We start from the raw sequence: 27,693 nt of genomic DNA, 5'->3' as shown, positions 1-27,693 counted from the left end.
ATTTCTAAGTCATTGTTTATATTAAAAATTAAAACTTGGTATTTCTCACTCAGTTGTCACCCTAGAATTGAGAGAGAGGGAAAAAATCACAAGGGTAGGGAGACATCAGGAGAGGCCAAGAGGAGGGCTAGCAGCCATGAGGATTGTACAAAAGTCCAAAGAACAGGAAGACGTGATAGAGGCAAGCAGAAAGGGGAAAGGCAGCCCGAGATGAAGAGATTGTGCACGGTAATTCCAGACAAGGTGGAGAGAGGCAGGTTCATACTGAGAGGGAAAGAATACATATTTGTTGTCGATACATTCAGAGGGCCTCAATCTGCCTATTTTAAAAGAATTCATTTTCATGAGGGAAATTAAATCACAATTCTTTCCAACACTAATTCTACCTTTTGCAGTTTGGTTTTTACTACAGAAAAAAAATCATATAACCTTAAGAATTTAAAACAGCCAATTTATCATTCAGGTAACTTCACATAAAATTCCTGTCAGAAGGTGATCTTGCCTCTGGGCTGGGCACAGATGAGGTCAGGACACAGTCCCCACCATGCAGAACTGAAGGAAAGCCACTCCTGGTGTGTGGGAGACGGGCTGGCCACCCTGGGATGCTGGCTTTATAGCCTGAGTGATTCAGACTTGTCGGTTTATCTTAAAATCTGCCCATCTGGTACTTTTTCCTCTTATCTTTCAACCCTCTTATGCACACTGGTCTATATACACTTCAAGGACTTGAAAATAATTGTCACTTCCATATTTTCTCAGGTTCTTCATCCCTTCCTGGTTTGACCTAATGTATTGACATTTAACCTTTAAACACAGTTTGTCAGTATCTCTCATGAGAAGTACAGTTGATTGCGAGAACAGGATGTAAGCCCCACGTAGTCTACCCCGTCCACGTGCTGTGAAGCTGTTGTCTCACTTGAAGGAGGTACTAAATATCTGTTGATTTAAGGTACGTAAAGCAGCTAATTCTTTGTGATTTTCTTCTTCCTCCTGTGAATAGCCTTCTTCCTTAAATAATCAGCTGGTATCTGTGGACTGCAAGAAAGGAACCCGAGTCCAGGTGGACAGTTCCCAGAGGATGCTGAGAATGGCGGAGCCAGACGCGAGATTCAGTGGCTTCTACAGCATGCAGAAACAGAACCACCTACAGGCAGACAATTTCTACCAAACAGTGTGAAGATAGGCAACCTGGATGAGGTTTTGAAAGACAGAAAACGACTAAATCTGCTCTTAACGGTAAACTAGAATTTGTGCACTTGCTTAGTGGATGGTATTGGATTGTGACTAGCTGTACAGCGCTGAGAACTCCCTGGGATGGGCTGTCGCCAGCAGTGTGCAGAACAAGCATTTCCACCCTTCCTCAAGATAACTGACCAAGTGTTTTCTTAGAACCAAAGGTTTAAAAAGTTGCTAAGATATATTTGCTTGTAATATAGCTGTAGAGATATTTGGGGGCGGGCTCAGTGAGTTTGGTTGGGGGAAAATGGGTGGGAGGGCGGTGTTAGGAAGACAAATTGGTCAGCTTGGCTCGGGGAGAAATCCGGTCAAATAAAAGTAGTCCCGTGGCCCGGAGGATTTTTCTTTGCCTGTTGCTCAGAGACTGCACTGGTCACTGCAATGCTCGGGCCTGAACGAGCAGGAAAACAAAGAGAGGCCTTGAGATCCAGCTGCCATTACCTTAGCCGAGCAGACGAGCGCATCCGAGCCTCTGACAGCCACCCCAGGCCTAGAGCCACGCGTTTCTTTTCCAGACAGTCGCAGCTGCGGTAGGCGGTGAGGAAGCAAGAGAAGTGGGGTAGCGATGTTTCTCTAAAGCGGGTGATTAAGGATATATATACAGTTACACTTTTTGCTGCTTTCTTTTTCTTCCAAGCCAATCAGCCAGTTCTTAGCAGAGTCAGCCAGTGAACCCAAGACCCGAGTCATTTCATTTCTTGATGTGAGCACTGGAGCTTTCCTTACAGCAACGTGGCAGGAAGGAGGAGGGGGTGAAGGGCACCAGGCATTCCCAGGGGCTATGCTTCCTTGTTTGCTGTTGCTTCGTTCTGTTCTCTCGTTGGTTGTTCATAGTTTTCGTTGAAGCTCTAGCTTAAGAAGAAACTTTAAAAAAAAAAGACTGGGGATTTTTTTTTTTCCTTATTATATACTGATCCTACAAAATAGAAACTACTTCATTTTAATTGTATATTATTCAAGCACCTTTGTTGAAGCTCAAAAAAAATTATGCCTCTTTAAACTTTAGCAATTATAGGAATATTTATGTAACTATCTTATGCTTCAGAAAAACAAAAGTATTTGTGTGCATGTGTATATAATATATATATACATATATATTTATACACATACAATTTATGTTTTCCTGTTGAATGTATTTTTATGAGATTTTTAACCAGAACAGACAAGCATTCCATATCAATGCTTTTGATCACTTACAAATTTTTGAATAACAAAATCTCATTCTACCTGCAGTTTAATTAGGATGAGAGATGTGTGAGTGTGTGTGTGGGTGTAGGCATATGCCTTGGGCAGTCAGCATCGCATCTGCTATGGAGAAGGTATTCCTTTATTAAAATCTTCATTTGGATTTGCTTTCAGTTGGTTTTCAATTCGCTCACTGGCCAGAGACATTGATGGCAGTATTTCTGCATCACTAATCAGCTCCTGGATTTTTTTTTTTTCAAACAACTGTTTGAAACAACTACTGGAATATTGTCCATAATAAGCTGGAAGTTTGTAGTTTGCCTCAGATATTACTGACTGTATACTATAGTGTTAACTTTTCAAACAGCTCTTAGCACTTTTATACTAATTACCCATTTGTTGCATTGATTTTTCTTTTAAAAATGCTTGTGAAAGACACAGATACCCCAGTATGCTTAATGTGAAAAGAAAATGTGTTCTGTTTTGTAAAGGAACTTTCAAGTATTGTTGTAAATACTTGGACAGAGGTTGCTGAACTTTAAAAAAAATTAATTTATTATTATAATGACCTAATTTATTAATCTGAAGATTAACCATTTTTTTGTCTTAGAATATCAAAAAAAGGAAAAGAAAAAGGTGTTCTAGCTGTTTGCATCAAAGAAAAAAAGATTTATTATCAAGGGGCAATATTTTTATCTATTTCCAAAATTTGTTAATATGATGTTACCAAAATAGATTTACATCAGCCTGATTAGTATAATTTTTGGTTGACAATTAATCCATTCCTGGCATAAAAAGTCTATAAAAAAATTGTAAATGCTTGCTTTTTTGTTTTTCAATCATGGCCATATTATGAAAATACTAACAGGATTGTAGGACAAGGTGTAAATTTTTTATTATTATTTTAAAGATAAGATTTATCCTGAGTGCTGTATCTGTTACTCTTTTACTTTGGTTCCTGTTGTGCTCTTGTAAAAGAAAAAGTATAATTTCCTGAAGAATAAAATAGACCTATGGCACTTGGAGTGCACTGGAGTTCTACAGGATGTTTTGTTTTCTTCAAAAAAAAAAAACAAGGCTGTAAGAGGATTACCTGCAATTTGGTTCTTGGCAGCAAATAAACACTTTGAATCTAAATCATCCAATGTCACCTTGAAAAGGATTCCATGTCTAAGAAATGACTCATCCTCGTCAACGTTGTCAGTTCCATGAACCTCCAGCGTCACAAGCAGCCCTAGTGCTTCTCTCAGAAGGCAGGCTTTTCCCAAGGAATCCTTGTAAGAAAAACAGTGCCCCCGAGCCCCTCATTCCTACCCTCAAACATGTGGCACAGGGATGCTTGCTGTGAGGGAAACTTAAACCTACCTGTCGCTGGTCAGAAGTCAGAAACGTGCTCATCCTGTCACTGTGTCAAACTCATTCCTTGTGTAGGAGAAGGGTTGTGGTGGGAAAGCCCTAGGGTTTTCCTGCTGAAGAAGAAAGAGTTTACCAAGCAAAATCCAGGAACATCATCAAAAGGGGACTTGGAGTTGAGTTGGTAGGAAAAAATATTTTTTCATCCACTTCAGATACATCAACTTTAAGAACTATGAACAGCACTGTTGAGTTTCAAAAAACATCTTTTCTGACTTTCATATGCCTCTAAAGTATGTTTCTTTCATGTAAGACAGTTTTTACAAATGCAGGTTAAATTATTAATATTAATATTACTGTATAAATACCCATCTTCAACAATTCAAGGGCAAGCGGCAAGTAAGTTCACTATAGAGTAAGACACTTAGCAAAAGGAGGAACCAGGTCAAGTTCCCCAGATCCCTAGAGAATGGCTGAAACGCCAAGTTGATTGAACTCCAAACTGAGCCAGCGCCTTTGCAGCCCCGGTGTCCCAGTTCCTGAGCAGAGTGAGGAACGTGGACGGCTCCGTACGCCTGCAGAGGTTTACGTGGAATTTTTAAAGCCCCTGATAGCACATTCTATACAGACTCAAATTACACTTACACTTATGTTGTCAATGAGACGAGGCTGTTGGGAATGTCTCTCAGACCCAGAAAAAACAGGACCCCAGCAGCATCCCACACCAGCTTAGCACGATCTGGAAAAAGTCTCTCCCGCCCATGCTTAGCATTACAAGGCTACTCAAGATTTCACCAGCCCACACCCTAGTGATGGACAGACAATGCGTGGAACAGTAAAGGGAGGAACCCAGCACCATAATCAAACATCAAAACACCAAAAACTTGAAAAGAAAAATAAAGCTCTCAAGCATTTATTACCTTTTTTTTTTTTCAACATTTATTAGATGGCATTGACTTGATTGGAACTGGCAAGTGTTTCATGACTAGTGATGTATCCATGAGTAGCTGTTTCTAGAATTAGTACTTCAGGAAAACACACAGGCATGAATAGAATGTATCACAGTAACAGGAAATGGGAGATGCTGCAGCATACAATTTCTTAAGCACCTCAAAGGATATAAACTCCTTTCAAAGGACACTTCACAGACAAGTGAAATGAAATATTTAAACCTCTCAAACAATATAAGATTCTAAAAGTGAATGGCATCTTAATGGTTAAGATTTGTGAACCACACAGCAACCTCAGTCGAAATCAGTCATCTCCAACTGTGTCAATGTTTACTAAGTATTGAGCCAAAACAATGTGTTTTCTGGTTTCCTTTCTTCCAAGAACAGCCCGAGTTTTAAGTTTCTGTCTCTCTGGACAATACTGGTAGGTAATATTTATACTGACAATTCTCTTATAAAAATCAGTGTTGGTTCTTGCCATCACTGAAGAATAGCTATAGTATAAATCTCTCAGTGCTTTAATCTGGTTCTTGAGTGAGTGCAGTTTAGATCTAGAAAGCCATAAAAACTCTAGTGCGCATACTGCCAGTTAATGAAAAATATAACTGCACATGCATGATTAACATTGCTCCCCCTTACCCTACAAAGCTGTAGAAGAGTTTATAATTGTTAGTACTTAACAAAAAAACCCATATCTAGAATTCAAAATAGTGCCATGTTTCTCTTGGTTTAATATAAAGACTTGGAGAAGGCATGATCTAGTAATACTGAATCACAAACCCAAGTTCAGGTGTCCTGAGTGTCCCACAGCAGGAAGGTAATGGAAGCCAGCTTTCAGAGTAATGCTACAGGAAGTCTAGCTTGTAGTCCACGAAAGATAAAGCTGTTCTTGATGCTGCCCTATGTAGGACACAGAACTAGAGGAAGAAAAAGAGAACCTGTAAATAGAAATGTCTATTTTGTATGCATTTACACAAGATATATATATATATACATACACGCAAATACATTTTATATACATTTCACATGTATATAAAAACCCCATGAAGTAATGAGAACTAAATATTAATGCAAGGATCTACAGTAGCAATTTTGTTAAGGGTTTAAAAGGCTATATCCAGCAATGAAAAGTTCTCTCAAGACACATGTTATTAGAATTGCCCAGAAATGAGATACCAAAAGGCCATGTCTCTTAGGGTCGCTATGTCGCTTAGAGATACAAGCCCATGTCATCAGCCCTGTACCACGAGGCTCGTAACACAGCCAACAGCTTCCCTGGTGAAGTCAAAGGAAGGGTTTCCTTGCCTTCTGGGATCCACAGAGCAGCAACCAGAGACGCACTCCTGGCCTTTGGTGTGGCCGCCGTAGGGCCAGGCTGGCCAGGGGCTCTCTAGGGCAATGAAGCAGGAGGTGCGAGAAAGAGAAGCTTAAGGAACCTACATCATCCGTCCCATCTTTCTCTGGCCAAATGAGGCCACTTTTCTTCCTTCCTTCACTTCTCACCTTCCCATTAAAATTAAGGTGGCACATTTTTGCAGCTGAGCCATCGTCACTGGCCTTAAAAACAGTAAGGAGAGAGCCCCATCGAGAGAGGAGCGGAGCTCTCCCTCCAGCAGTGCCGTCTTCCCAGGCAGAGTGTTCTGCTGGCCCCGAGGAAGAGAAACAGCTAAGGGCTGTGGGTTTCCAGGATGGGTGGAAAAGAGCAATGCAAATTGCCCTCCATCCTCACCTTCCCACGCATGTCCACACCTCAGAGCGTTACACTCCCCTCTTGGTTTCCTCAGGCTCCAGAGTCACCCTTCAGTCTGGACCCCAGCTTCTTTTCCACCCAGCCCTCAAGACACAAAGCAAGACGAAACCACGCCACGTGCACACAAGCAACTCGCCAGCAGCGAGGACGGTCTAGCTGAACGGGGGCTGGAAGGCGGGAGCCGAGCTGGGGGAGCGCTGCCTCCTCGGGGCACGTGGTGCAGGGCCAGTGATAGTCCCAGGTTTTCAGGGAGAAAAGTAAAATTCACTTCCCCCTGGAGCACTCCGTTCTCTGGGTCATAAAATGCTTCCACACAGCCCAGTGATACAACAGCTAGCGAATGCTTCGAAGCTTCTACTATCTCTGGCCCTCATGCCAGTGCGCTGGGGACCCACCATAATCAAAAATGAAGACATGTTCTTTATGTGCATCTCATTCCTGAGTCACATCTAGGAAGAACAAACCTCAGAACAATCCAGCTTTCATACCAAAGCTAGCACAACACAAAAGCAAACAAAGATGTCAACTCTGGTTTCTTTGGTTCGTTGTTTGTTTTTTGTTTTTGTTTTTTAATTTCATAATGCAATAGGGAGAAAAAGCTCTCCAACAGAAAAACACAGCTTATTAAAAAAAACAGTACTGTTAGTTTAGCCTTCTCTGCATCAGCCTCCCCGTGGTTGGCTCCCCGTCAGGTCTCTTGCAGGTGAGCCTTAGTACTATTCCCTTCGTGCTCCTGGCTACACTAGCATTCCCTCTACGGATTTATGACTGAAGAAAAGCACCCCCTCACCCCCACCTGCGTTATCTCACGTCTCAGAAATCCCAGCCTTCCGTCCAGCTAGCAACTCCTGATGGAGAAAAGAGAACCCAAGAACACGCGTGTTCCCAGAGGTCTGCCCTCAAACCTGTATCAAACTCTACACGATGCGTTTTTGGATGCTTTGAAAATTTGTCGCCTTAAAAACTGCCACTTCTTAAGAAATAATTTCATTGAAAACTATAAGTTTTGCGTGTATTATTCAGTCCCTCTTTTATCATCCAAATTTTGTTCTTTCCTCGGCAAAGGAAGTGATCTCATTAAAGTCTCAAATGCTCTGCTTCATCACTACTCCCAGCCTGTGCGATCTTGATCTTGCTCCTAAGATTTACAGCCCATTTTGCCACTGCCCTGGCTTCATGGAAAGTCCGTCCTTTTTCCTTTTCTCCCTCCCCTCCCAGTCCCTTACCCTAGTCCTGATCATAGTCCCTCTGGGATTGTTCACTGATTTGACTGTCCCCTCCTTCATCCACCCTTCTCCTTCTCTTGTCCCCTGGGTGGCAGAGGCCACCTTTCTCAAGCCCTCCCAGTGTCCACACCTGAGACTCACATCATTACAGCAGTATCTCCATACTACTTCTTCCACTGCCTTCCTCAATCTTTGTAATCTAGCTCTGGAAATTACTTCCAGCCCAGGACCTCAAATAAAAATAACATTGTATATAACCACGCTTTATAATGTTGGGAGTCTAAGTCACGTTATCTATCCTCACCCTGCAAAATAAGAGGAATAAAAATTGTGCACATGGAAGTTACTTTTTAATCTATTAGCAAGACGATGCATTTATCGACTAATCAAAACTTCCCAACTATTGCACACACACTATTCTAAAGCTCACCTTTCAGTATATAATCAGTTAACAAGCTCGGAACTTTTTCACTGTCCTCTTTCATGGCACGAAGAACTGCAAAATGAGAAAGAAAAGGCAACAATTTCAAATTCAGGGCATTTCAATCATTGTAACTTTAATATTAATTATGTGGTATAACCAAGTCATGCGAACTGATTATTTTCTGGATAAGAGACCACAAACTGCAAATGTTCAAGAATCTGTTATAGGTGAATATGTCCTTAATCAGGTAAGACTACCCCAGCTACCTCAGCACTATTTCCCTGGTTTAAAATTTCCAAATGGTGGAGGCAGGAATGAGGGAACTGGGTTATTTACACACAGCCTCAGTTTTGTCACCACAAATACTGGCAAGCAGGTTACCACAACACGCACTTCTCTGAGCTCAGGGGAACAGGAAGACCCGGGGCTGCAGCCCTCATGAGGTGGAGACATTTTCAGGTAAATGAAGAGTTAGCTATACACTCTCCAAGGAGCAATCTGTCAACCTTCTTGGAAACTTAAGGAAAAAACCAAAATGAAGAACAGACTTCCATGAAACAAGCTGCCTGGCAGGCTGCCTGCTCCTGATACTCCGGAGGAACCTGGGCAATGTAGCCTCACCCTAAAGAGAATCTCTGACAATTTGATCTCCAAGCAAAGACAAAACAGAAAACACAGCTCCTGTTAGCAGTGGTTTAAAAACACCCAGACCACCCAGGTCCAGATGCTCTCACAAGGAACACTGCCGTCTCCCAGTGGCTGCCAGCGCAAGCTCTCTCCAGAGCATCCTGGGGAAAGGCCCCAACTACTTCCCCCGGACGTAGACAAGGCGGCCTAGCCTAACTGTCAAACCAGCCTTCCTGCATGTAAACCCCGGCCCTGCCGCCTCCTGGCAGTGGGACTTTGAGCACGTTACTTAACTGCTCAGGGCACCCTGTTCCTCATCTGTAAAATGAGAATAATCATTAGATGTGTCACACAAAGGTTTGTTGTGAGTATTAAGTTACTAATTCAGATGTAAAGGACTTAAAACACTGCCTGGCACATAATGTATGCTACGGAAGCATTACCATCCTTATTAACACAACTACTAGTACACGAATTCTCATTCCTATCATTATTACACCTCCAATAGCTCTTACAAGGAAAGCATATCTGAACACTGACCGTCTCCACGGGGCTTCCCTGCTGGCTAACATCTGTAGGTACGGGTGGCTCAGATTCTCCCCAAAGTTTTCAGGAGATAACCACTTTTTCTTAAACTTCCAAAGTAAAGGTCATCCTTCCACCTAATGCCTTCACAATGATCCCATCCTCACAACTAAATTAACTGGGACACACGTTCACACACCCTACACGTGTGCTCACCCCAAAATTCCAAACTGTGTCAGTCTACGAAGACATCGTCTAAGAACCGGCCGAGGGCGTTTTGATGTGGGAACCATTATGACTTTGGTTCGGCTAAGGACAGGTTTGTCCTTGATCGGAAAAGCTGAGGTCCCTGAGTAATTCCTGGCTTCTAGGCAATATTTACGTCCCCTTCTTAGAGGGCTACTATGTTTGGTATTTCTGCTTCCAGTCGTGTTTTAGATTCGTTTTCAGTTCTTCATAAAATCACATACCAAAATCCAGCATTAAAAAGAACGATGGACTGAGAATTACGAGATGCAGCCCTGGAGCTGACCATTCCCCTGTGTGATCTTGGACACTCAACTTCATGAGTTCTTTCTGAAAAGCAGAGGGCTGACCTCCCAGTTAATCTCTTCATTCCTTATTTTAGACAGGCTGGCATTGCGTTAAGTATAAAATGTTTCAAAAAGTACTGTTCCCCAGAGAAAAAAATAAAAGCCTCAGGTGAGCAGGCAGGCAGCTTGCAAACAGGACACACTTTCCTCGTGCTCCCTGACCCACGCCTCCACGCTTTCGATTTCCAAAATCGGTATCAGCATCAACACCCACTCACGTGATGCTCATTCAGCTCTCTTTAATACTTATCACAAATAGTTACAATCAGAAAGATCAGCAAATTCAATCCCTTCAAAAAAAAGACAAGGCTGAGTGACTGGCTCACCCCAAATCACACATACATTAATTTATTTACTATGAGGTAAACAGAACAAATATTCTCATCCTCACTTTTCACTGTGACCACAAGAGGGTAAATGACTTCCAAGTACATCCCTGTAAACAAGAGGGACGGAATCAGAATCCAGGGCTCCGTTCTGGCTATCACAAATATATATTATATTGAATGTCTCTGAAGTCCAGCAAATTATTTTGAAATGCAAGCCCTTTGAAAGTGAAGTTATTTTTGTCTGCTTTGTTCACAGAAGTATCCCAAGTGCCCAGGACGTGGCCTGGCACAGAGTAGGCCTTCATTAAATATTTACCGAATGAATGTTCTTAAAATACTACTATCAATTTATGTTCTACCTGTAGCTACCTACCTGGCAGGTCTAAGTTCCTAAGAAAGCAGTGTTTCAGGCCATACTGCTCCTAAATCTCTCCTATTGAGTTACTGACAGTCATACTGATACAAGATCCACAAGGAACTTTATGTTTAAGAACATAACCATTTATCAATAAAGAGGTGATGGAAAATTAAGTTACATTTTTCCCCCCAAGATTTCAACTTGTAATTTTTCTTTTTTTTTTACCTTTTGAAAAACAGAAAAAAATAAAATCAACACAGATTTAGTGTTGTGTTTGTTGTCACTGCCATTTATGGTTTCATTCCCAAAAGAACAAATTATGACATTATTTACTATCCTAAATTGACAAAAACAACACAATAACAGCAACAAACCCAGCCAACTAAAATTAGTATTTAGGATCAGCAAAAGTAAATAAAGTAACAGTTTACTTTTGTCTTTGCTTACTTTTCGTTAATATTTGAAGGTCCTCAACAGATGGTGGTCCGTTTTTTTTCTCATAAGGAATGACCGTTGTCAAGTACTGTCAAGTTAAAAAAAAAAAAAAAGTCACTTAAATCTGAATTACCTTTTCTGCAAAAATCTGATATAGTTACTAGGTCTGTTTTACAAGGTGACATGAGTCACTTCATAATGAACACAGGTATCTTACTATCTCAATTGGAGCTCACTGCTTTGCCCACCACTATTTCATACAAGCCCAGTGTTTACATAAATATCCATTTTTTCGCCTTTCAGTTATTGAAAATTTCACAGGAGTAGGTCTGAGTGTTATCTGTCCAATTTGTTCATTTTTAAAGTGAAGTCTTATCTAACCTCCTTGCATATTTCAACACATTTTAAAAACGGTAATTTAAACTAAAAACAACCATTCTGCATAACAAAACAGTTCCCCACAGTCAAATAGTTCTGTTTCAGATCACTTTTTTCTGGTTGAATAAAATAGTCATATGAGTAACTTGATAACTTTAAAAATGCAGACCAGCCTTCTCCTGAAGCTAACAAAGACACTTACCTAAATGATTTTAGAGGTGTATTACTGTTATGATTTTAAATTATTGTGTTAAGTAGTTATAAATGTTTAAAGGTATTAAAGGAAAGGAGAAAGTGAAAGGAGAGAATGGCCTATTGATGAAAATTCATGTCTGATATTGAGACAAACTGCCTAGTTTGCTACTGTAAATGTTCAAAAGCAACAGTTATGTTCTATAACTACGTCTCATGAAAGCATAACCTAAAAATTATTGTCCAGATTCTCCTATTCTGGCCACTCCATCAAAAAATGTAGAGTTCAGTGCAGCCGGCACATGCTTATCTAGAGATGACTGGATGTCACTTGGCATCTCTCCGGACCCACCCATTACTTAGCCCCTGCCCTGATCTCAGCTCTGTTCCTCATCTGCTTGGAGTAATTTCATCCCACTCAAAAAAAAAAACAAAAAAACAGAATAGCTCAACAATAACTGGTTCCAATGAACTGTTCAATCTTTAGGAAACTTAAGTTCCACCTTCTTTTTGGTGTGAGCTTCTCCACGGTGATGCCATTTGTATAACTGAGTAGGTTTCTTTGTCAAGAATACCCAAGATGCCACTAACGAGCCCTCCTGGGGCCCCGCTGATAGCACGCCCGTCGGGCAACCCGGAGAAGTATCAGGCAGCCACGTCTTGGCACGCACGCTGCCTGGCCACACGTCCAGACCTTCCCGCCCCGCTCCCGCGTGCTGGGTCAGTTTGGAAGATATTCTGCTATCCTGTGGACTTGAGAGAGGTGAGAGGCACCAGAATAAAATAAAAACTCAACCTTCATGGAGCTCACTTATGAGCTGCAAATATCAGTGTGAAGGATCATTTAATGTCAATTTTTTCCCTTCTTGAGTAACACAGAACCACCTGCAGTAAAAACCTAGGCTCAAATGCCTTCTGCTGGTTAGGTGCCCGCCAGCTACACTCTGCACACTCTCCCAGTCCTCACATAAGAACTAAATTGAAGAGTTTTCTTTTTGAAGTGAAAGTTTCAAGTTGTGAACAGTAATTGTAAGCACACTCAATGTAGATGTGCTTGTCCCGTCCGTGACACTCCCTAAATTATTCAAAAAATGTTAATAAAAAGTAAACTGCTACACATTTGACTGTATGTTTATACCCATGTATGATTCTGTATAAGTAATGTCTCGTGCCTCATTCAGCAGACAACTGAGTTTGCTGACCACATGATTCACCTTCAAAACACATAAATTTCATTTAAAAATAGGTAAGGTGTACTCTATAGAACTCTAGTCTAAAAGAGACCAACATCTGGCATTTTTCCCCCCAAAATGAGTTTGTTTCTCAGACTTTTAGAGTTAGAGTAGCACATTCTAGTTTAGTTATTTTTACAATTTATATTCTGTACATGCAATTCATTAAGTCAATATGTTAATATTGACTTGTTTAAAGATAAGGGTGAAATACAGAGCTCTAAAACATGTATTAAGAATGCATTTAGTCTGTTGTGCACTTTGAAAAATGCTTTTTAAAGGGAAATTCTATGCATTATCAAGGCTATAAATATAATGAACTTCTGTTTCCCTCTTTTAAGCAATAGTCTCAGTAAATTAGTGAAACTGCCAGTTTTCAGGACCTTCACTTACGCAGAGAATGAAAAAGCAGAGAATGAGGAAAATAAGGATAACCGAGCACCTGTTTCTCTCCACCTGAATTTCCAAAGGTGTGGCGGAGGCCATTCTGAATGACATTTGAGATCCCTTCCATGCTGAAGCGCTAAAGGCAGCAATATACGGCCCGGAAGAAAAGGACAGAGAAAGAAGTTCAGAGACTATTAGTAAGAATGTACCATGATGATTTATGTGCCCAAGAGGCAAGCAGTTAGAAAATGCCACTACTCATTTAGATAAAGCAGACAACATCATGCTGTTTTCAAATGCTTTGGCTTCCATTTCTTTGCAAGTCAAATGCAAAAAAGGCAGCTACTTTTATGCTACTATATTCATGAGGATCTTTCCTGATGTAGCTGATAAATCTGCCCCAACGTAAACACTGTAAGTTGTATAATGCTTGTTTTATGCAACATTTACCACATACACTTTAAGATACCTTTCGATATTGTTTACCTACATTTTTTCAAGTCTGAAAACTTTACACTAACAGGATGCATATTTTCAGTCTAAGTCTGCATATTCCTACTAGAAATTTAGAGAACATAAACATCACATTTGGCAAATCAAAGTGCTGTTACTCGGAGAGCTGAAGACTGCTTCCCACTCACTCTCCAGGCCACCTGCCATCGCCGTGGTGCAGATGCGAACTGGAGAGCACAGATGCCTCCTGGAGAGCAGACAGGATCCCGTGTGCCAGCGAGGCCCCCCAAGACTTCTGCAGACTTTGCCATTCTGTCTCTAGGAAACAATTCTCGCTTCCTTCTCCCAGCAACCTCCAAGACTTCCTAGAATTCATCGCACTGGAAAGGGTGTATTGTTCTCCTACACTCCTCAGCTTGACTTGTACCCAGTCTACAACGTCATCAGACAGTGAAGAGAGTCCAGTGGCACCTCTGTGGCTGCTGAGTCAAAGGATCTGGATCGATCCTCTTACAGCATGACTAGTCAAGCACCAGGGCATTCTGAAAAGGAAGTTCAGTCCTGATTCACAGGATGGTTCCTTCCCCGGGAATTTTATAGGGGTGGTTTGAATCAGCAAACATATTGAAGGAGTCAACATAAAGAATAGTTTACCAGCCCCTAAGGAACAGAAAAGAGGAAACCAAGGTGATGGTCTCTGCCCTCAAGAAATGCATAGTTTTTAGCCCAGTAATTCTCAAAGATTCATCCAGGACCAACACCCTACTCCCTGACTCCACCCCAGGCAGTCTCTGAAACCCTTTCAGAGGTCCATAAGCTCAAAATTATTTTCTTAGAAGTACTAAGACATCATTTGCCTTTTTCACTCTCATTCTCTCATGAATTAAGATGTAATATTCCAAATGAAAGACTGGATGTAGAAACAGATTTGAGAATCCAGCCGTCTTTGATTAAGTCAGATACTAGCTAAACTGACAAAAATGCATAGCAATGCCATTTTTCGCAACTTTTTTACATTGTTATTTCTCATAAAAAATAAGCTATTGATGTAAGCGTTAATGAATTTCTTATCGGTATTTTTAAATGAGTTAATATGGTAAAATTTTCAGTTTTAACTTCTACTACAGTAAAAAAAAAAAAAAAAACCCAATATACCAGAAATAAACTAAAGCTCTGTGGAGTCTTCAATAAATTTTAAGAGTATAAAGAAGTCCACACAACAAAAAGCTAAGAGACGTCAAAAGGTTTAATCTTTGAAGGAGCTAAATGCCTCTCTCTCTGTCACATACTCAAGGGTGTCACTGAAAATTCGAGTACCAAATTTCACCATCTTGTGGGAGCCTGCACAACTACACCTCTCCTCCTGAGTCACTCTTCTCCCCAGCCAGCCCCTCTCGGATCTGCAGTCCATTTTGTTTTAGCAAGAATCAGATGTCTGATCAAGACATCTCCACTAAATGCTACACTGTGCTAGCAGCATAACTCATTACTTTTGATGAAGTAGACTAGTTTTAAAAGAAAACCTACAGATAACCATTTTTGTACATTTTCCCCATGCTATCATCATATAGTTTGTTCACATTTTTTAAACAGATTATCAAAAGAAATGACTTCTTAGGCTCCAGTGTCTGCAATAAAACTTATGGGAAACTCTTCAAATAGACAGGTCAGCACTTTAAAAAAAGAAAATTATGTCTATCAAATGTTATTTCCTTTCAAAAGCAACATGGAGAAAAATACTTAATTTTCTCTACTATTTCACTCCATTATCTACAGGCATGTTAAAGCCAGATATAAATTCAGAAAAATCTCAAGCAAGGTGAGACATTCTAGAATCCATGTCTCACAAAACTAAGGCATACTTCTATTTGAACAATGTAATCTAAAAACTCCATCTTTACCTGCCCAACTGGAGACCTAATTCCTGACCCTGGCGGGGGGTGAGGGGGGGAAGTTTACACAAATTTCTAAATTCTTAAGCTATGTATGTAATTTAAGTTTTGCTATTAAATGTCCAGTTATGGACATTACTGAACCAATTTCAATGGCCACTAGCCTGACTACTTGTGAAAGATGACATTCATGCAACCTGGCTTAGTGGAAATAAATTAAAATGCAATCATGTGAAACCACAGTAACTCAGGTAAATACAAAACTAACGGCTGAACCTGGGGAAAGAAGTTAAGCACAGGAACTCCCTATAGAACCTCTGCCCTTGTGGCTGACGGTAGCTGAGTCGGTAGCCATGGCCAACCAGGCCCCACTGCAACATGACCAGGCAAGCAACGTGGCAGCCAGTAGGGCCTTACTGGGAAAATGACAGAACAAGAAAAATCAGAAGGTCCATGGGAAATGAAAGAAACCAACTAAGAGCTCCCGCTGAGAACATCCCACCACCAAGGCTCTGGTTGCCGTCAACTCCCACCTGCCCAGGAATCACACAGGAACAACTCTCTCCCTTCACCGCGTGTTCGAACTCCTCCTCTCTGCCAGCTCTTTCCCACACTGTCAACTCTAAGTTTTCAAAACTTCAACCTATCTCCTTCCCCAGGGTTTCCGGAAACAGCTCCTACCAGCGTCATTTCTTTGAGGCTGAGGTCAACAGACACTTTTCAGATCCCTCTGAGACATCCGCTAAGCCCTCCTCCCTGCACCACCTCCCTGGATTCCTAGATGCCACACTCTTCCAGAGTTCCCCTGCCTCTGGGTTGCATCTTCCTAGAGGTGCCTCCTTCTTTGCTCACCTCTTATATCTGGTGTTTCCCTGGGACTGTGTCCCTTCTTTTTTCTCATGCACACGTTCTGAACCACTCCACAGTTTCAACTTCTGCCTCTGCAGACCTATGGCTCCACTTTACTAAGAGCAGTGAAGTGCTTAGGACATGCCTTGCACAAAGGAAGGGCTGAGGAAACATTAGCTACCTTTACTATAACGTCCCTCCTGAGCTTCAGACTTGTGATGTTTGGCCTATTGGACACCTGTACTTAAACATTCCTAAAACTCATCACATCCAAGACTGAATTCATCTTCCTCTCCCCGACCAAAATTTGGGGGGGAAAAAAAAAAGAGCCTGTTTCTCCTTCAGCATTCTGTACATATTTCATTTATTCGTTCTTTCAAAAAATACACTGAGCTACACATTATTCCTGGTATCAACAATTCAAAGTAACACATTAGCCAAGGCCCCTCCCACCCTCATGACCTGACATTCCAGGGGAAGAGGAGCAGAAAAAGTAAAATAAGTAAAGGAACTAGATAGTTGCAAGTGACGCACGCCCTGCCGAGAGCTACGACAATTAAGAACTGGACGCCTGCTTCATATCGGGACGGCAGGGAAAAGTTCTCCTGGGAGGTGACATCGGAGCTGAAATGTGAACCATGCACCCTCCCAGATGAGCTACAAAGGACAATGGACAAGAGATTCTCTCAGAACAAAACCAAAAGCAGCCAAGCTGGCCAACCAGGGAGTTCATTCTGCGGCCAGTGCGCAGGGGTCCTGTTACTGTCCTCCAGCCTGATATAGCTACTGAGTACTTCCATTCTCCTGTCCTTCCAGGAAGAAGTTTTCACTGCGGCGGCCCAGTTCTGTCTCAATCTTTGCATGCTGGATGTGCTGGAAGGGGAGGCTTACCCTTGGTACCATAAGGAGCTACATCATCCCGAGCTGATGGGAAGGACAGACATCCCTAAAGATGCTGTGCTTGCTGCCACATGCACTGACTGTCGATGAAAATTGCACGTCTCCTTTCAGAAGGGGTACATGGGTTCTATCTATGCTTGCCCAAAAGCAGAAATAAATGACCCGACTCAGGCTCCTCCCTCTCCCAGTTCCCCAAACAACAGATTCAACAGCTTCAATGTCTCTGAAATTCAGCTACTTTCCCATAGCTGTCACTTCCCTGGCTCATTTCTTACCTGACGACAGCAACAGCCTCTGAATCAGCTCCTTATCTCTGGTTGTCTCCTTCCAATTAGTTCTCCTTGAAACACTGAAGCTACCCTTCCAAAAGACAAATCTGAACACATAACCTGCCCCTTCAAACCTCTCTGGTTTCCTACAGCCTTTAAATAAATACCAAATGCCACAGCATGGCATACAAAGCTCCCCCCTTTCTGGCTTCCACTTTGCCACTCCACATACTCCTGACGTCCTTCCTTCATCAACTTTAGCCACAGTGAACAATCTGCAGTTCCCCAGATGTCCCTGCCACCGCCAGGTGGATGCCCACCCGTCTGCTGTCCCCTCCCCTTCCTCTTCCTGTCCTTAGGATTCAACTCAGACCCCTGAACCAAACTAGGGCTCAGAGTAATGCACACACCCCTCTACCACGGGACGGTACCAGGCACAGAAAACACTAAAAACATGGTAGCTGTTTTGAATATAGCTATTATCACCCTATCCCTCGGTTTCCCAACCTTGACACTGCTGACATTGAGGTCAGATATGTAATTCTTTGTTGTGGGGTCAGGCCTGTGAATTGTAGGATGTTGAACGTCATCTCCAGCCTCTTCTCAGCAGGATGCCAGTGACACCGCCCCCCGCCCCTCCAAGTTGTGACAGTGACAAACATTTCCAGGCATTGCCTAATGTCTCCTGGGGAGCAAAACTGGTCTGGGTAAGAATCAGCACATGTGCGTTGGATGGTTTGTCGGCGGATCCCCAGCCCACAGGGGGCCCGGCCACCAGAGGCTAAGATTTACTCTGCACCCTAACACTCACAACTTGTACATAATTAAAGACCAATATGTTTGTCCAATAGTACTAAGTGAAAAGAAGAGGTTTTTTTAATATGCAACATGGATGGACTTTGAAGGCATTATGCTACACGAAATGAGTCAGACAGAGAAACACATACTGTATGATCTCATTTATATGTGGAATCTTTAAAAAAACAAAAAAACCCTAATCTCACAGAAAGAGATCAGACTTGTGGTTACCAGAGGTGGAGGGAGGAGGGAGAGGGAAGGTGGTCAACAGGTACAAACTTCCAGCAGTAAAATAAATCAGCACTAGTGATGTAATGTACAACATGATGATTTTAGTCAGCAACGACAGGTACGTAAGCATTAACCCTAGTAGTTCTCATCACAAGAACTTTCTTCTTTCTTTTTTTATTTATATCTATATGAGGAGATGGATGTCAACTGATCTTTCTGTGGTAATCATTTCACCATACACGTAAATCAAACCATCATGCTGTACACCTTCAACTTTAATGTATGGCAATTATTTCTCAACAAATCTGGGGGAAAAAAAGATTTTTTGAAGTGGGGGTGAGGCACAAGATCTAAAGAAAAACAGCACAGAAAGAAAAAAGAAAGTTTTGGTTCAGTTACTTTTTCACAAATTCAACTCCAACTCAAGGTCTTTAAGGAGGGAGGTAAATGTCAGACACTTGGTTTGTGTGCCCACGCGGGAGGTACTTGGTCCACAGTCATTGGCTTCAACTGCAAAATTCTTCAGCAATTACTCCCCATACCAGAGAAATACTACCTGGTTTTTTTTTTTTAATGAAACTGGGAATCACACCTTAGTCAAAGTATTTGGAATTGGAAAAAATTTCAACAGTCAACTTGGACAGAAAAATGCTGGACTAGAAATCAGAAACCTGGCTCCTCGCCCAGCTTTGCCACTAGCTGTGTGACATGACAGCGGTCCCGGAACCTGCAGAGGCCGTTTCCTCACCTGTGAGACCCATGACTAAATGATGTCATCTTTAAAGGTCTTCCTATTTGCAAACTCTATGAATCCATAAATTAACTCCACCAAGAAGGTCATTATTTTTTAAGAACGCCAATCAAAACCGTACCCACGCGAGCGTGCGCACACATACATGGGCACGCACAAAGAACAGCACGGGACTGAACGGTCACCCACGGCTGTGATGTAAGACTCCACGATGACGGAATTGCCCAGCCAGATGGCACATTCAGGGCCAGGGGCTTCATTTTCTTCTGAGGACATGAGCACACTTTGAGGAGAAAGACTAGGTCTCAGTCTCTCCATCCCGGTGACCCACGCAGTGCCCACGTCACAGCAGGCATCCGGAAACGCCTGAGAAGCCAAAGCTGTAACACACCCAAGACCCGTCTTAGAGCCTGTGATGACCGTATAAGGAGGCCTCTTGACGTCTCGCAGGAAGAGAAACTTTTTCAGAAAAGCTAAGAGGCAAAAATAATCTGAGGGTGCAAAGAGGAAAGGTGACAAGATGTAAAGTTACTTGTCAAAGGGGTGAACGATGGCGTTCTGGAACAGTCTACTGAAGAACCTAGTGTGGGAAGTCAACATGAGATGAATAAACTAAGATAAAATCGTCTTGTTGACATGGTTTATAAACCGGTGGAGTGACTAAGGAATATAAAACCCCGAGGATAATAAAAAAGCAGCAAGTAGAAGATCAATGAGCGAGAAGGATCAGGGAATGAGAAGGCTACCAGCAAGTCGAGGAAGAAACAGGAAACAGCTCTGCAGAGCACGTCACAGACCCTGCCTTCCACCTGCCCTGTGAATTCCAAGAACAACACCCCCTCCCTCTTGGAAGGCAAAATGAATCTGAAAAAGATAAAAACCTCCGAGGCAGATGAAATGTACATTTCAGTCAATGTCACCTGTTAGAAACACTACATCCATATCGTTGAGCACAGATGCGGTGTTATTAGGTGCTTATGGTAACCATCAGGGCCAAAGGGGGGACTTTCTCTCTGCCTAAATTTCTCAAGTAGGGTAAGAGTGGGAACGGGATTGGGGGAAGGAGGACAAGAAATGGAAGGAGGGAAGAAGAGAGGCATTTCCTTGCTGAACATTTCTCAAGGTGGAAGTGCCACGGCCACGTCCAAGCACTGGCAGCCGTTAAGTCTCAAGGTTATGAATGCTCGATGAAACGGAAGACATTCAGTAAAGGGTTGTTACAGTTTAATTAAAACAAACGACAGCAATATTAAGTATGTCGGGAAGCCCAATCACGCCTCCATGTAACCCACCATTTCCAAATTTGAAGTAAAGGACCCCAACATTCGAATTCAAAGTGAAGGGCTCAAGAAGGTTCTGTGAGTCTAAAGTTATTTTGCAATCTATCCACCACATCTTTATGAAGGAGTTAACAGCTCTATAAAACGCCCTTCTCAGAATGGAATTTTTGAAGGGAGCCCATTTATGAGCAGGAAAATGATTAAGCATCACAGTATTCACTTTATTGTTCCCTCCACTGCTGATCAAGTGCCAAAGTCACATGGCAAGGCTGGGGTTTACTCAGGTCTGGGCCTCAGTCACTGGGTTTATGCAGAGCATACTCACAACTACCTCATGACCGTCTCCTTCCCCAGAGTGAGTATGTATAAAAGGTCTCCAAGTCATCATTCTCTGGAAGTTTTTCTCAGACAAAACCAGGATCAACAAAGTGTAAACAAGATAAAAGAATTTCTTTTTATCTATAAAAATCAAATCAAAACAATGAGGTATCACCACACACCAGTCAGTATGGCCATCATCACAAAGTTCACAAACAATAAATGCTGGAGAGGGTGTGGAGAAAAGGAACCCTCCTACACTGTTGGGGGAAATGTAATTTGGTGCAACCATTATGGAGAACAGTACAGAGGTTCCTTAAAAACTAAAAATAGGTTTACCATATGACCCTGCAATCCCTCTCCTGGGCGTATACCTGGAGAAAGCTATCATTCAAAAAGATACATGCACTCCAGTGTTCATAGCAGCACTATATACAATAGCCAGGACATGGAAACAACCTAAATATTCATCAATAGATGACTGGATAAAGAAGATGTGGTATATATATACAATGGAATACTACTCAGCCACAAAAAAGAAGTAATGCCATTTGCAGTAACATGGATGGACTTAGAGATTATCACACTAAGCGAAGTAAGTCAGAGAGAGAAGGACAAATATCATATGCTATCAGTTATATGTGGAATCTAAAAAATGAGACAAATAAACTTACTTGTAAAACAGAAAGGAACTCACAGACATAGAAACAAACTTAACGGTTACCAAAAAGGAGTTTGGGATTAACAGATACTAATTACTATCTATAAAATAGGTAAACAACAATGTCCTACTGTATAGCACAGGGAACTATATTCAATACCTTGAAATAACCTATAATGAAAAGAATATGAAAAAGAATACATATGTGTAACTGAATCACCATGCTGTACACCAGAAACTAACATTGTAAATCAACTACGCTTCAATTAAAAAAAATAATTTTTAAAACTGAAAGAAGACAAAGAAGTGAGCTGAGACCCCAGACCCATCCACAGCACTCCTGCACAGCTCAGAGCTGGAGAACACAAGCCACGGGTCCTTGCACCCACCTCTGTACACCCTCGCTGCACTGCACACTGGTTCTGTGCACTGAGGCCTCTGTTGAGCTTTATTTACCCATTTATGAAATGGCAGTAATAGTATCTACTTTACAGGGCTGTTGTGGGGATTAAATGAAATAATCCATGGGAAGCACTTACCAAAGTGTTGGGCAGACATAAACACCAAAAAGCATCTATGCTGTATTCCTTTCAAAGGGCTAAAAGAACATTTGGGACCTAACTCCCAGAGAGAAGGAATCATACCTTCCTACTTTTCTCTCCAACAGAAAGCAATAGTGTTTCAAGTTCTCCTCACATAAATTAAATGGCAACGGAGAAATAATCACCCTGATTATAGTCTCCAGCTTAAGGACAGACACCACTCTCTGAGACTGAATTTAGAAATCAACCAGAAAACTTGAACAGAAAACAAGTAATGTTTTTAGGTAATTCAAGGTCTTTCTGAACAACAAAAAGAGCTAGAAAACACTATGTAAACTGAAAAGCCACACAAAGTGAGATACAGTGTTGTAGTCTGTCTGTTCTTTTCTAGAGTCCAAAACATAGCAACTCATTCTCTGCACAGCTCAATTAATTTCACACAAAGCAGGATCCACGACAGGAAAGCCAAATGAAGGTGGAGGTCAGGAAATTCAGACTATTCCTGCCACCAGACTTTCACTAAGAGAAAAGAGGCTGAGGCCTCGTCTGACACCCAGTGGCACAGATCTCTAACTAGCCAGGAAATCTTAAAAATCTCAGTATCAAAGCTCAGTATCAGAAAAAAAAGATTAGGAAAAGCAATTAGAAAATGCTTTTCATCTATTTCTGACTCTTGTTCTAATCTATATTCTGACTCCATTAATATTCTTTATGCTCAAGAGTTTCAAAAGAAAGTTAAATTCAAACATAATTATTGTTCTTTATAAATCACATCATTTTAAACACTGTGAATGACATGGTTTTCAAATATTAATTTATATAACAGTAGTTATATAATTTTTAAATTAAAATTCTTAAAATAATCAAAATATAAAACATGAGAAAAACAGAATTAAAAGCAATAGTTAAATGTAAGAAAAAGTAAAAATATTCAAATAAGTATTAAGCTATTACTTATGATGTAAAAATTGATCTTGTTTTGACACTTCCTCAAATCAGATAATTTTAATATGAATTATAAACCAGTTATAAATGCAAATTCTCCCAAAAAATATAAAAAACAAAACAGACACAAGTAATTTAGAAAATACGAATTATACCAAAGCAGATAAATATCTGAACATGTCTTGAATATTAAACTATTATTTTATAAATTGACTTTCAGAGCAGAAAGATGTGATAAAGATTTTCAAAGTTAGGCATTAAATGGAATGGCATCAATTTAACTTTTTATATCTGAAGATCTTTTTAAAATTTTATGTAATTTAATCTTAATATGGTAATTAAGTATTGGCAAACATTTTCAAAGTTACTAAGACTAGAGTAAAACAATTAACCTGGCAATTTTATAAATTCTTTCCTGATTTTTATGGATGCTCTAAACTAAGTATATAATAGGATCACAATTTCCTGGCATACCATGGCTTGTACGTGACTTTTACATTATACTTACAAACCATTAACAAACCTCTCCAAGACATAAAGGAGTCAGGAACAGACTCCTAATTTTTACCACAGTAACTGCTACCTGGTGATTTCTCTGAGCAATACTATCTTTCATAAAACAAACCTGTTCCACATCTAAAATAATTCATAATTCATAGGTGTGACTTATTAAAATAAACAGGACACATCCAAGTTCCTCTCCATCCTACCAGGACCCTCCATTTTATGGCCCTTAAACTAACTTTTAGGAATGTTCTTTGCCATAAAGAAATGCAGAGAAATACTATCAAATATTACCAACAAATAACTGTTGAAAATGTGTTAATACATTAGAGTATGTGTATGGAGGGCAGACTTTATCCTCTCAAGAACCACTACTTAGAAAAGGAAGGGAAACTGCCCCTTTTCCACTTCTGCTCTACCTTCTTTAAACTACCTTTTATCACTATGCATATGGTGTGCCTGGAGGACTGCCAGCATTCTTATTTCTTTCCATTTGTCCCCCAATCTGGAGACAACTGGTCTACTTGCTAGCTCTCTTCGCTTAGCTACTGGGAACCTGACACACATAGCACAGAGGTCTGCTGCAAGGCAGGGTGCCTGCACAAGTGGCTCGTAAACGGGGGGGCATCGCCATCTGCCGGCACAACTTGGGCTGCTGGAGTGGCCTCGAGAAACCGAGTAAAACACACTCTTAGGGTTAAACAAGACTAGTTTTATAAGAAATTTCAGACAAAATATAGTGATCTTTTTATTTACACAAACTCACTTAAATGGAGTGTATATCTTTTTATCAAATTTTAGTCTAAATCAGGAGTTGGCAAACTTTTTCTCTGAACGGCCGGACAGTAAATATTTCAGGTTTGCAGGCCACATAGTTTCTGTCACCACTATTCAGCTCTGTCCTTGTAACACCAAAGCAGTCACTGACCACACGTAAATGAAATGATGCAGCTGTGTTCCAATAAAACTTTATTTATAGAACAGGCAGGGTCCATCTGGCCCTCAGGCAGTAGTCTGCCTCGCCAATCCCTGGGGCTAAATCATCTCAGCAAACGTGAAATTTAAAAATTCCAAATTAAAAAGAAGGGACGACAACAAAAGCCAGGTCCGTGTTACGTTAAAAAGCACCCAATTCAAGTAGCTGTGCCACAATTCCTTGTAGGCATGTCGTTAGCATAAATTAAAACCACCTCAGAACATCTAACAGTAGCTGTCTAAATAAAAAGAAAGCTCTCTTACGTTAAAGTCAGCTTTGGTCAAAATTAAATGAAAAACCACTACCGGGACATCTTTGCATGTAAAAGAGAAACAAAATAGATTGACTATTAGTCATACAGTGAGCTAAGTGAATCACCAAGACAGAGGAGCAACACGTCTGTGAAAGAAAAATATATATGACAAAGTACCCGTCAAGCCCTAGCTCCGCCCAGTCCTTAAGCAGTTCTCTCTCCAACCTCCAAAAGTAATACATGAGGGTAACAGGATCCTCTTTACAGTGAAGTCACTGATTCCCAATATACCAGAAGTTTTCAGAAGAAACTTCTTCAGGCTAGATTGACACAATTACACAATTTTGCTAGTGGTGAGAGTAACACACTAGAACTCTCTTGAAAGCTCAATGTGATATGGGAATCTCTAGGATCTCTTGTTGCCATCTTCACAATCCTAGACTTCAAATAAGCAATCTTACACATGACCTTTAACTTAAAAACATTACTGGATTCTAAAGAAGGAATTATGTCCATTTTCATCCTTATAAACTTACTAAGGTATGATGCTAGGCAGGTAAACACTAATGTGTTTCATATAACTCCAGATGACAAACCACTACTAAATTAATTTTTTAAAGGAATAATTTAAAGATAACTTTGTGTTGTTTTCACGTCGACTGCCACTGAAATTCAATGACCTATGATTCTATATTTGATATAAACAGAAGCCTGGTCAAAAAAAAAAAAAATCCCTGCTTGAACAACAATAACTCAAATACCACAAGTCCAGATTCTCGGGGATTCCAGTGAAGTTTCGATTCAACAAACATGCATTAACTGAAAAACTAGGCGAGGTGTTGGGCAAACAATGTGAATGAGCCTTTGGGAAGGCCGGACTCTTTGCAAGGAGAGACTTAAGCAAATGATTACAACAGAGTATGGTATCGGAAGTATGTGCACTCTCATAAACGGTGAAAACATCTCAAAGGTAACATAACATGTAACTCAAACAGTCATCAGATCAGATCGTTATGTGCCTTTCAGAGCGACGTATATGAGAAGGCTAATCACATCCATCGTAAGTGGAGTGTGTGGAGAAACGGCCACTCACATGTGCTGTTAGGCAGTTACACTTCCGTAGGACAGTTTGAAAAGATAGTTGTTTAAAACTGCATATTCTTGGACCCCGAAATTCCACTGGTTGTGGTTAATGAGTAGACTATAGTTTCACTAACCAAAGGAAATATATAAGGAATCAATTCACCTCTAGGAAAATGGTAACTTCAGTCTGATAAGATACACTTCCGATGCCTACAAGATATTCGAGGGGAAGTATAAACAGCTGGATACATAATAACTAGCATTTACTTGGGATACATGCCAGTCTCAAACATACATTATTTCATTTAATCTCCCCAAAACTCAAACAGGTATGTACCCAGAGGAAGGATCAGGATTCAAACACAGCTCTTAACCCAAAGTTCATCATCAATCTGCTCTGCAGCCTCCACAGGTTTGGCACCTGGCAGAAAGACCTGAGGTAGAAACACATTTGCAATGTTTTGGGTTTTTTAAAAATATTTATTCAGCAGAAATTTACTAAGTACCTAATGTAGAACCTAAGGATACCATGAAAATAAAGGTACATTTTCCATCCTCAGGGAACGGTAACAGAGAGACATGAAAACAAAAAATTGCAATACGGTATGACAGTGCTAACAGAAATGGTTAAGAGGAGTAAGACTGACCCCAAAAGGAGAGAGCGGTCAATTCTGCTTGAGGGAAGAGTCCTTGAGAAAGCCTCTAAGAAAGGGAGATAAAAGCTTAACCATGGTTTTGAAGAATGAGTTTTTAAAAAATCTCCTAAGTGGACAGGGGAAGCAAAAAAGGAGGGACACTCCAGAAAAAGGCCGTGGCATATACAGAAGTACCAAGGCCCAGGACAGCACAGTCAGGTCAAAGAAATGCACGCAGGTCACCCTACTGATGACAGACAGTGCCCTTCAACCATCCCAGGCTCTACCACCCACCCGTTTCTCAAGACGTTGAACAGGATAAAGGAGATAAAGTTTTCGGCTGTGTGGAGTCTCATTTCCCAAAGAATATTCTTCCAACCTCCCCTCCAAACAGAATTGGAAAGGCACAGGACAGCCTGCTTTACTAATCAGGAGGGACAGTGACATGGTGACCACCCTCTCGAAAACAGTTCCCCACAGCATTGCTATCGACCACCTTCTCCAGCCTTTCATTTTCTTGGTGGTATTTATTACAACCTGATGTTACATTGTCTACTCATTTTTTTCTTTGCTTAGTGCCTGTTTCCCTCGTTAGAATATGAGCTTCAAGAGGCCAGGGGCCTCGTCTGTTTTATTCACCACTGTATCTTCAACAGTGCCTGGATAAGAAAGATACTGCAAATATTTACTGAATGAATAGTTTTATCTTATCCAAGATGTAACAGATTATTTCAAAAACTAAAACAAATCAAGATAACATTTCACTGTTATAAGATACTCAGTATTTTGTTTAATATTTATAAATAGCAGCCTAAGCCCACTGATTTTTTTTCACTGCAAATATTTGAAGCAAAGCATGTCTCCAAAATAAACACCTCAAGAGTTTAACTCTGCTCTATTCACACTCAGATATTTCATTACAGTATCTCTGGACCAAAGAGAAGCTAGCAATTATGGATAAAGTGTTATATCCACTACAAACTGATGTTTTGCCTCAAGGAAACATGCTTAAGGAAAAACAGTAGGAAGCTGTTCCATGCTTAAGGAAAAAGTCCAAGTCCTGCTAATAACACAGATGTTTAAGTAAAAAGAAAAAAGTGACTAATGTTATCAGAAAACAGGTAATGCTTGGTATCTGTAAAAAGGGCACTGATTTTTAGAAATCAGTGTCAC

The 27,693-nt window shown here is 40.9% G+C and overlaps 2 protein-coding genes across 5 annotated transcripts in view; one reads left to right on the top strand and one right to left on the bottom strand.

The window, feature by feature from the left end:
- Positions 1-3,451, top strand: part of CRIM1 (cysteine rich transmembrane BMP regulator 1) — a 186,615-nt gene extending 183,164 nt beyond the window's left edge. For all 3 annotated transcript variants that reach the window (XM_010999649.3, XM_031466837.2, XM_031466836.2), the window contains one exon: positions 1,001-3,451. In XM_010999649.3, coding sequence (XP_010997951.3) covers positions 1,001-1,177 — 177 coding nt within the window. In that variant the 3' untranslated portion in view covers positions 1,178-3,451. The remainder of the gene's footprint in view (positions 1-1,000) is intronic.
- A 1,220-nt stretch (positions 3,452-4,671) lies between these two features.
- Positions 4,672-27,693, bottom strand: part of FEZ2 (fasciculation and elongation protein zeta 2) — a 39,217-nt gene continuing 16,195 nt past the window's right edge. Inside the window, exons 6-9 of one of the 2 annotated variants that reach the window (XM_031466838.2) lie at positions 13,236-13,316; positions 11,004-11,079; positions 8,131-8,196; positions 4,672-5,641 (exon numbers count right to left, since the gene is read on the bottom strand). In XM_031466838.2, the coding sequence (XP_031322698.1) occupies positions 5,625-5,641; positions 8,131-8,196; positions 11,004-11,079; positions 13,236-13,316 (240 nt within the window). In that variant the 3' untranslated portion in view covers positions 4,672-5,624. The remainder of the gene's footprint in view (positions 5,642-8,130; positions 8,197-11,003; positions 11,080-13,235; positions 13,317-27,693) is intronic. The other variant, XM_031466839.2, reaches the window with a different exon arrangement.

The sequence above is a fragment of the Camelus dromedarius genome, chromosome 15 (genome assembly GCF_036321535.1).
Source record: "Camelus dromedarius isolate mCamDro1 chromosome 15, mCamDro1.pat, whole genome shotgun sequence".
Taxonomy (NCBI): domain Eukaryota; kingdom Metazoa; phylum Chordata; class Mammalia; order Artiodactyla; family Camelidae; genus Camelus; species Camelus dromedarius.
This window is presented reverse-complemented; position numbering and strand designations above follow the sequence as displayed.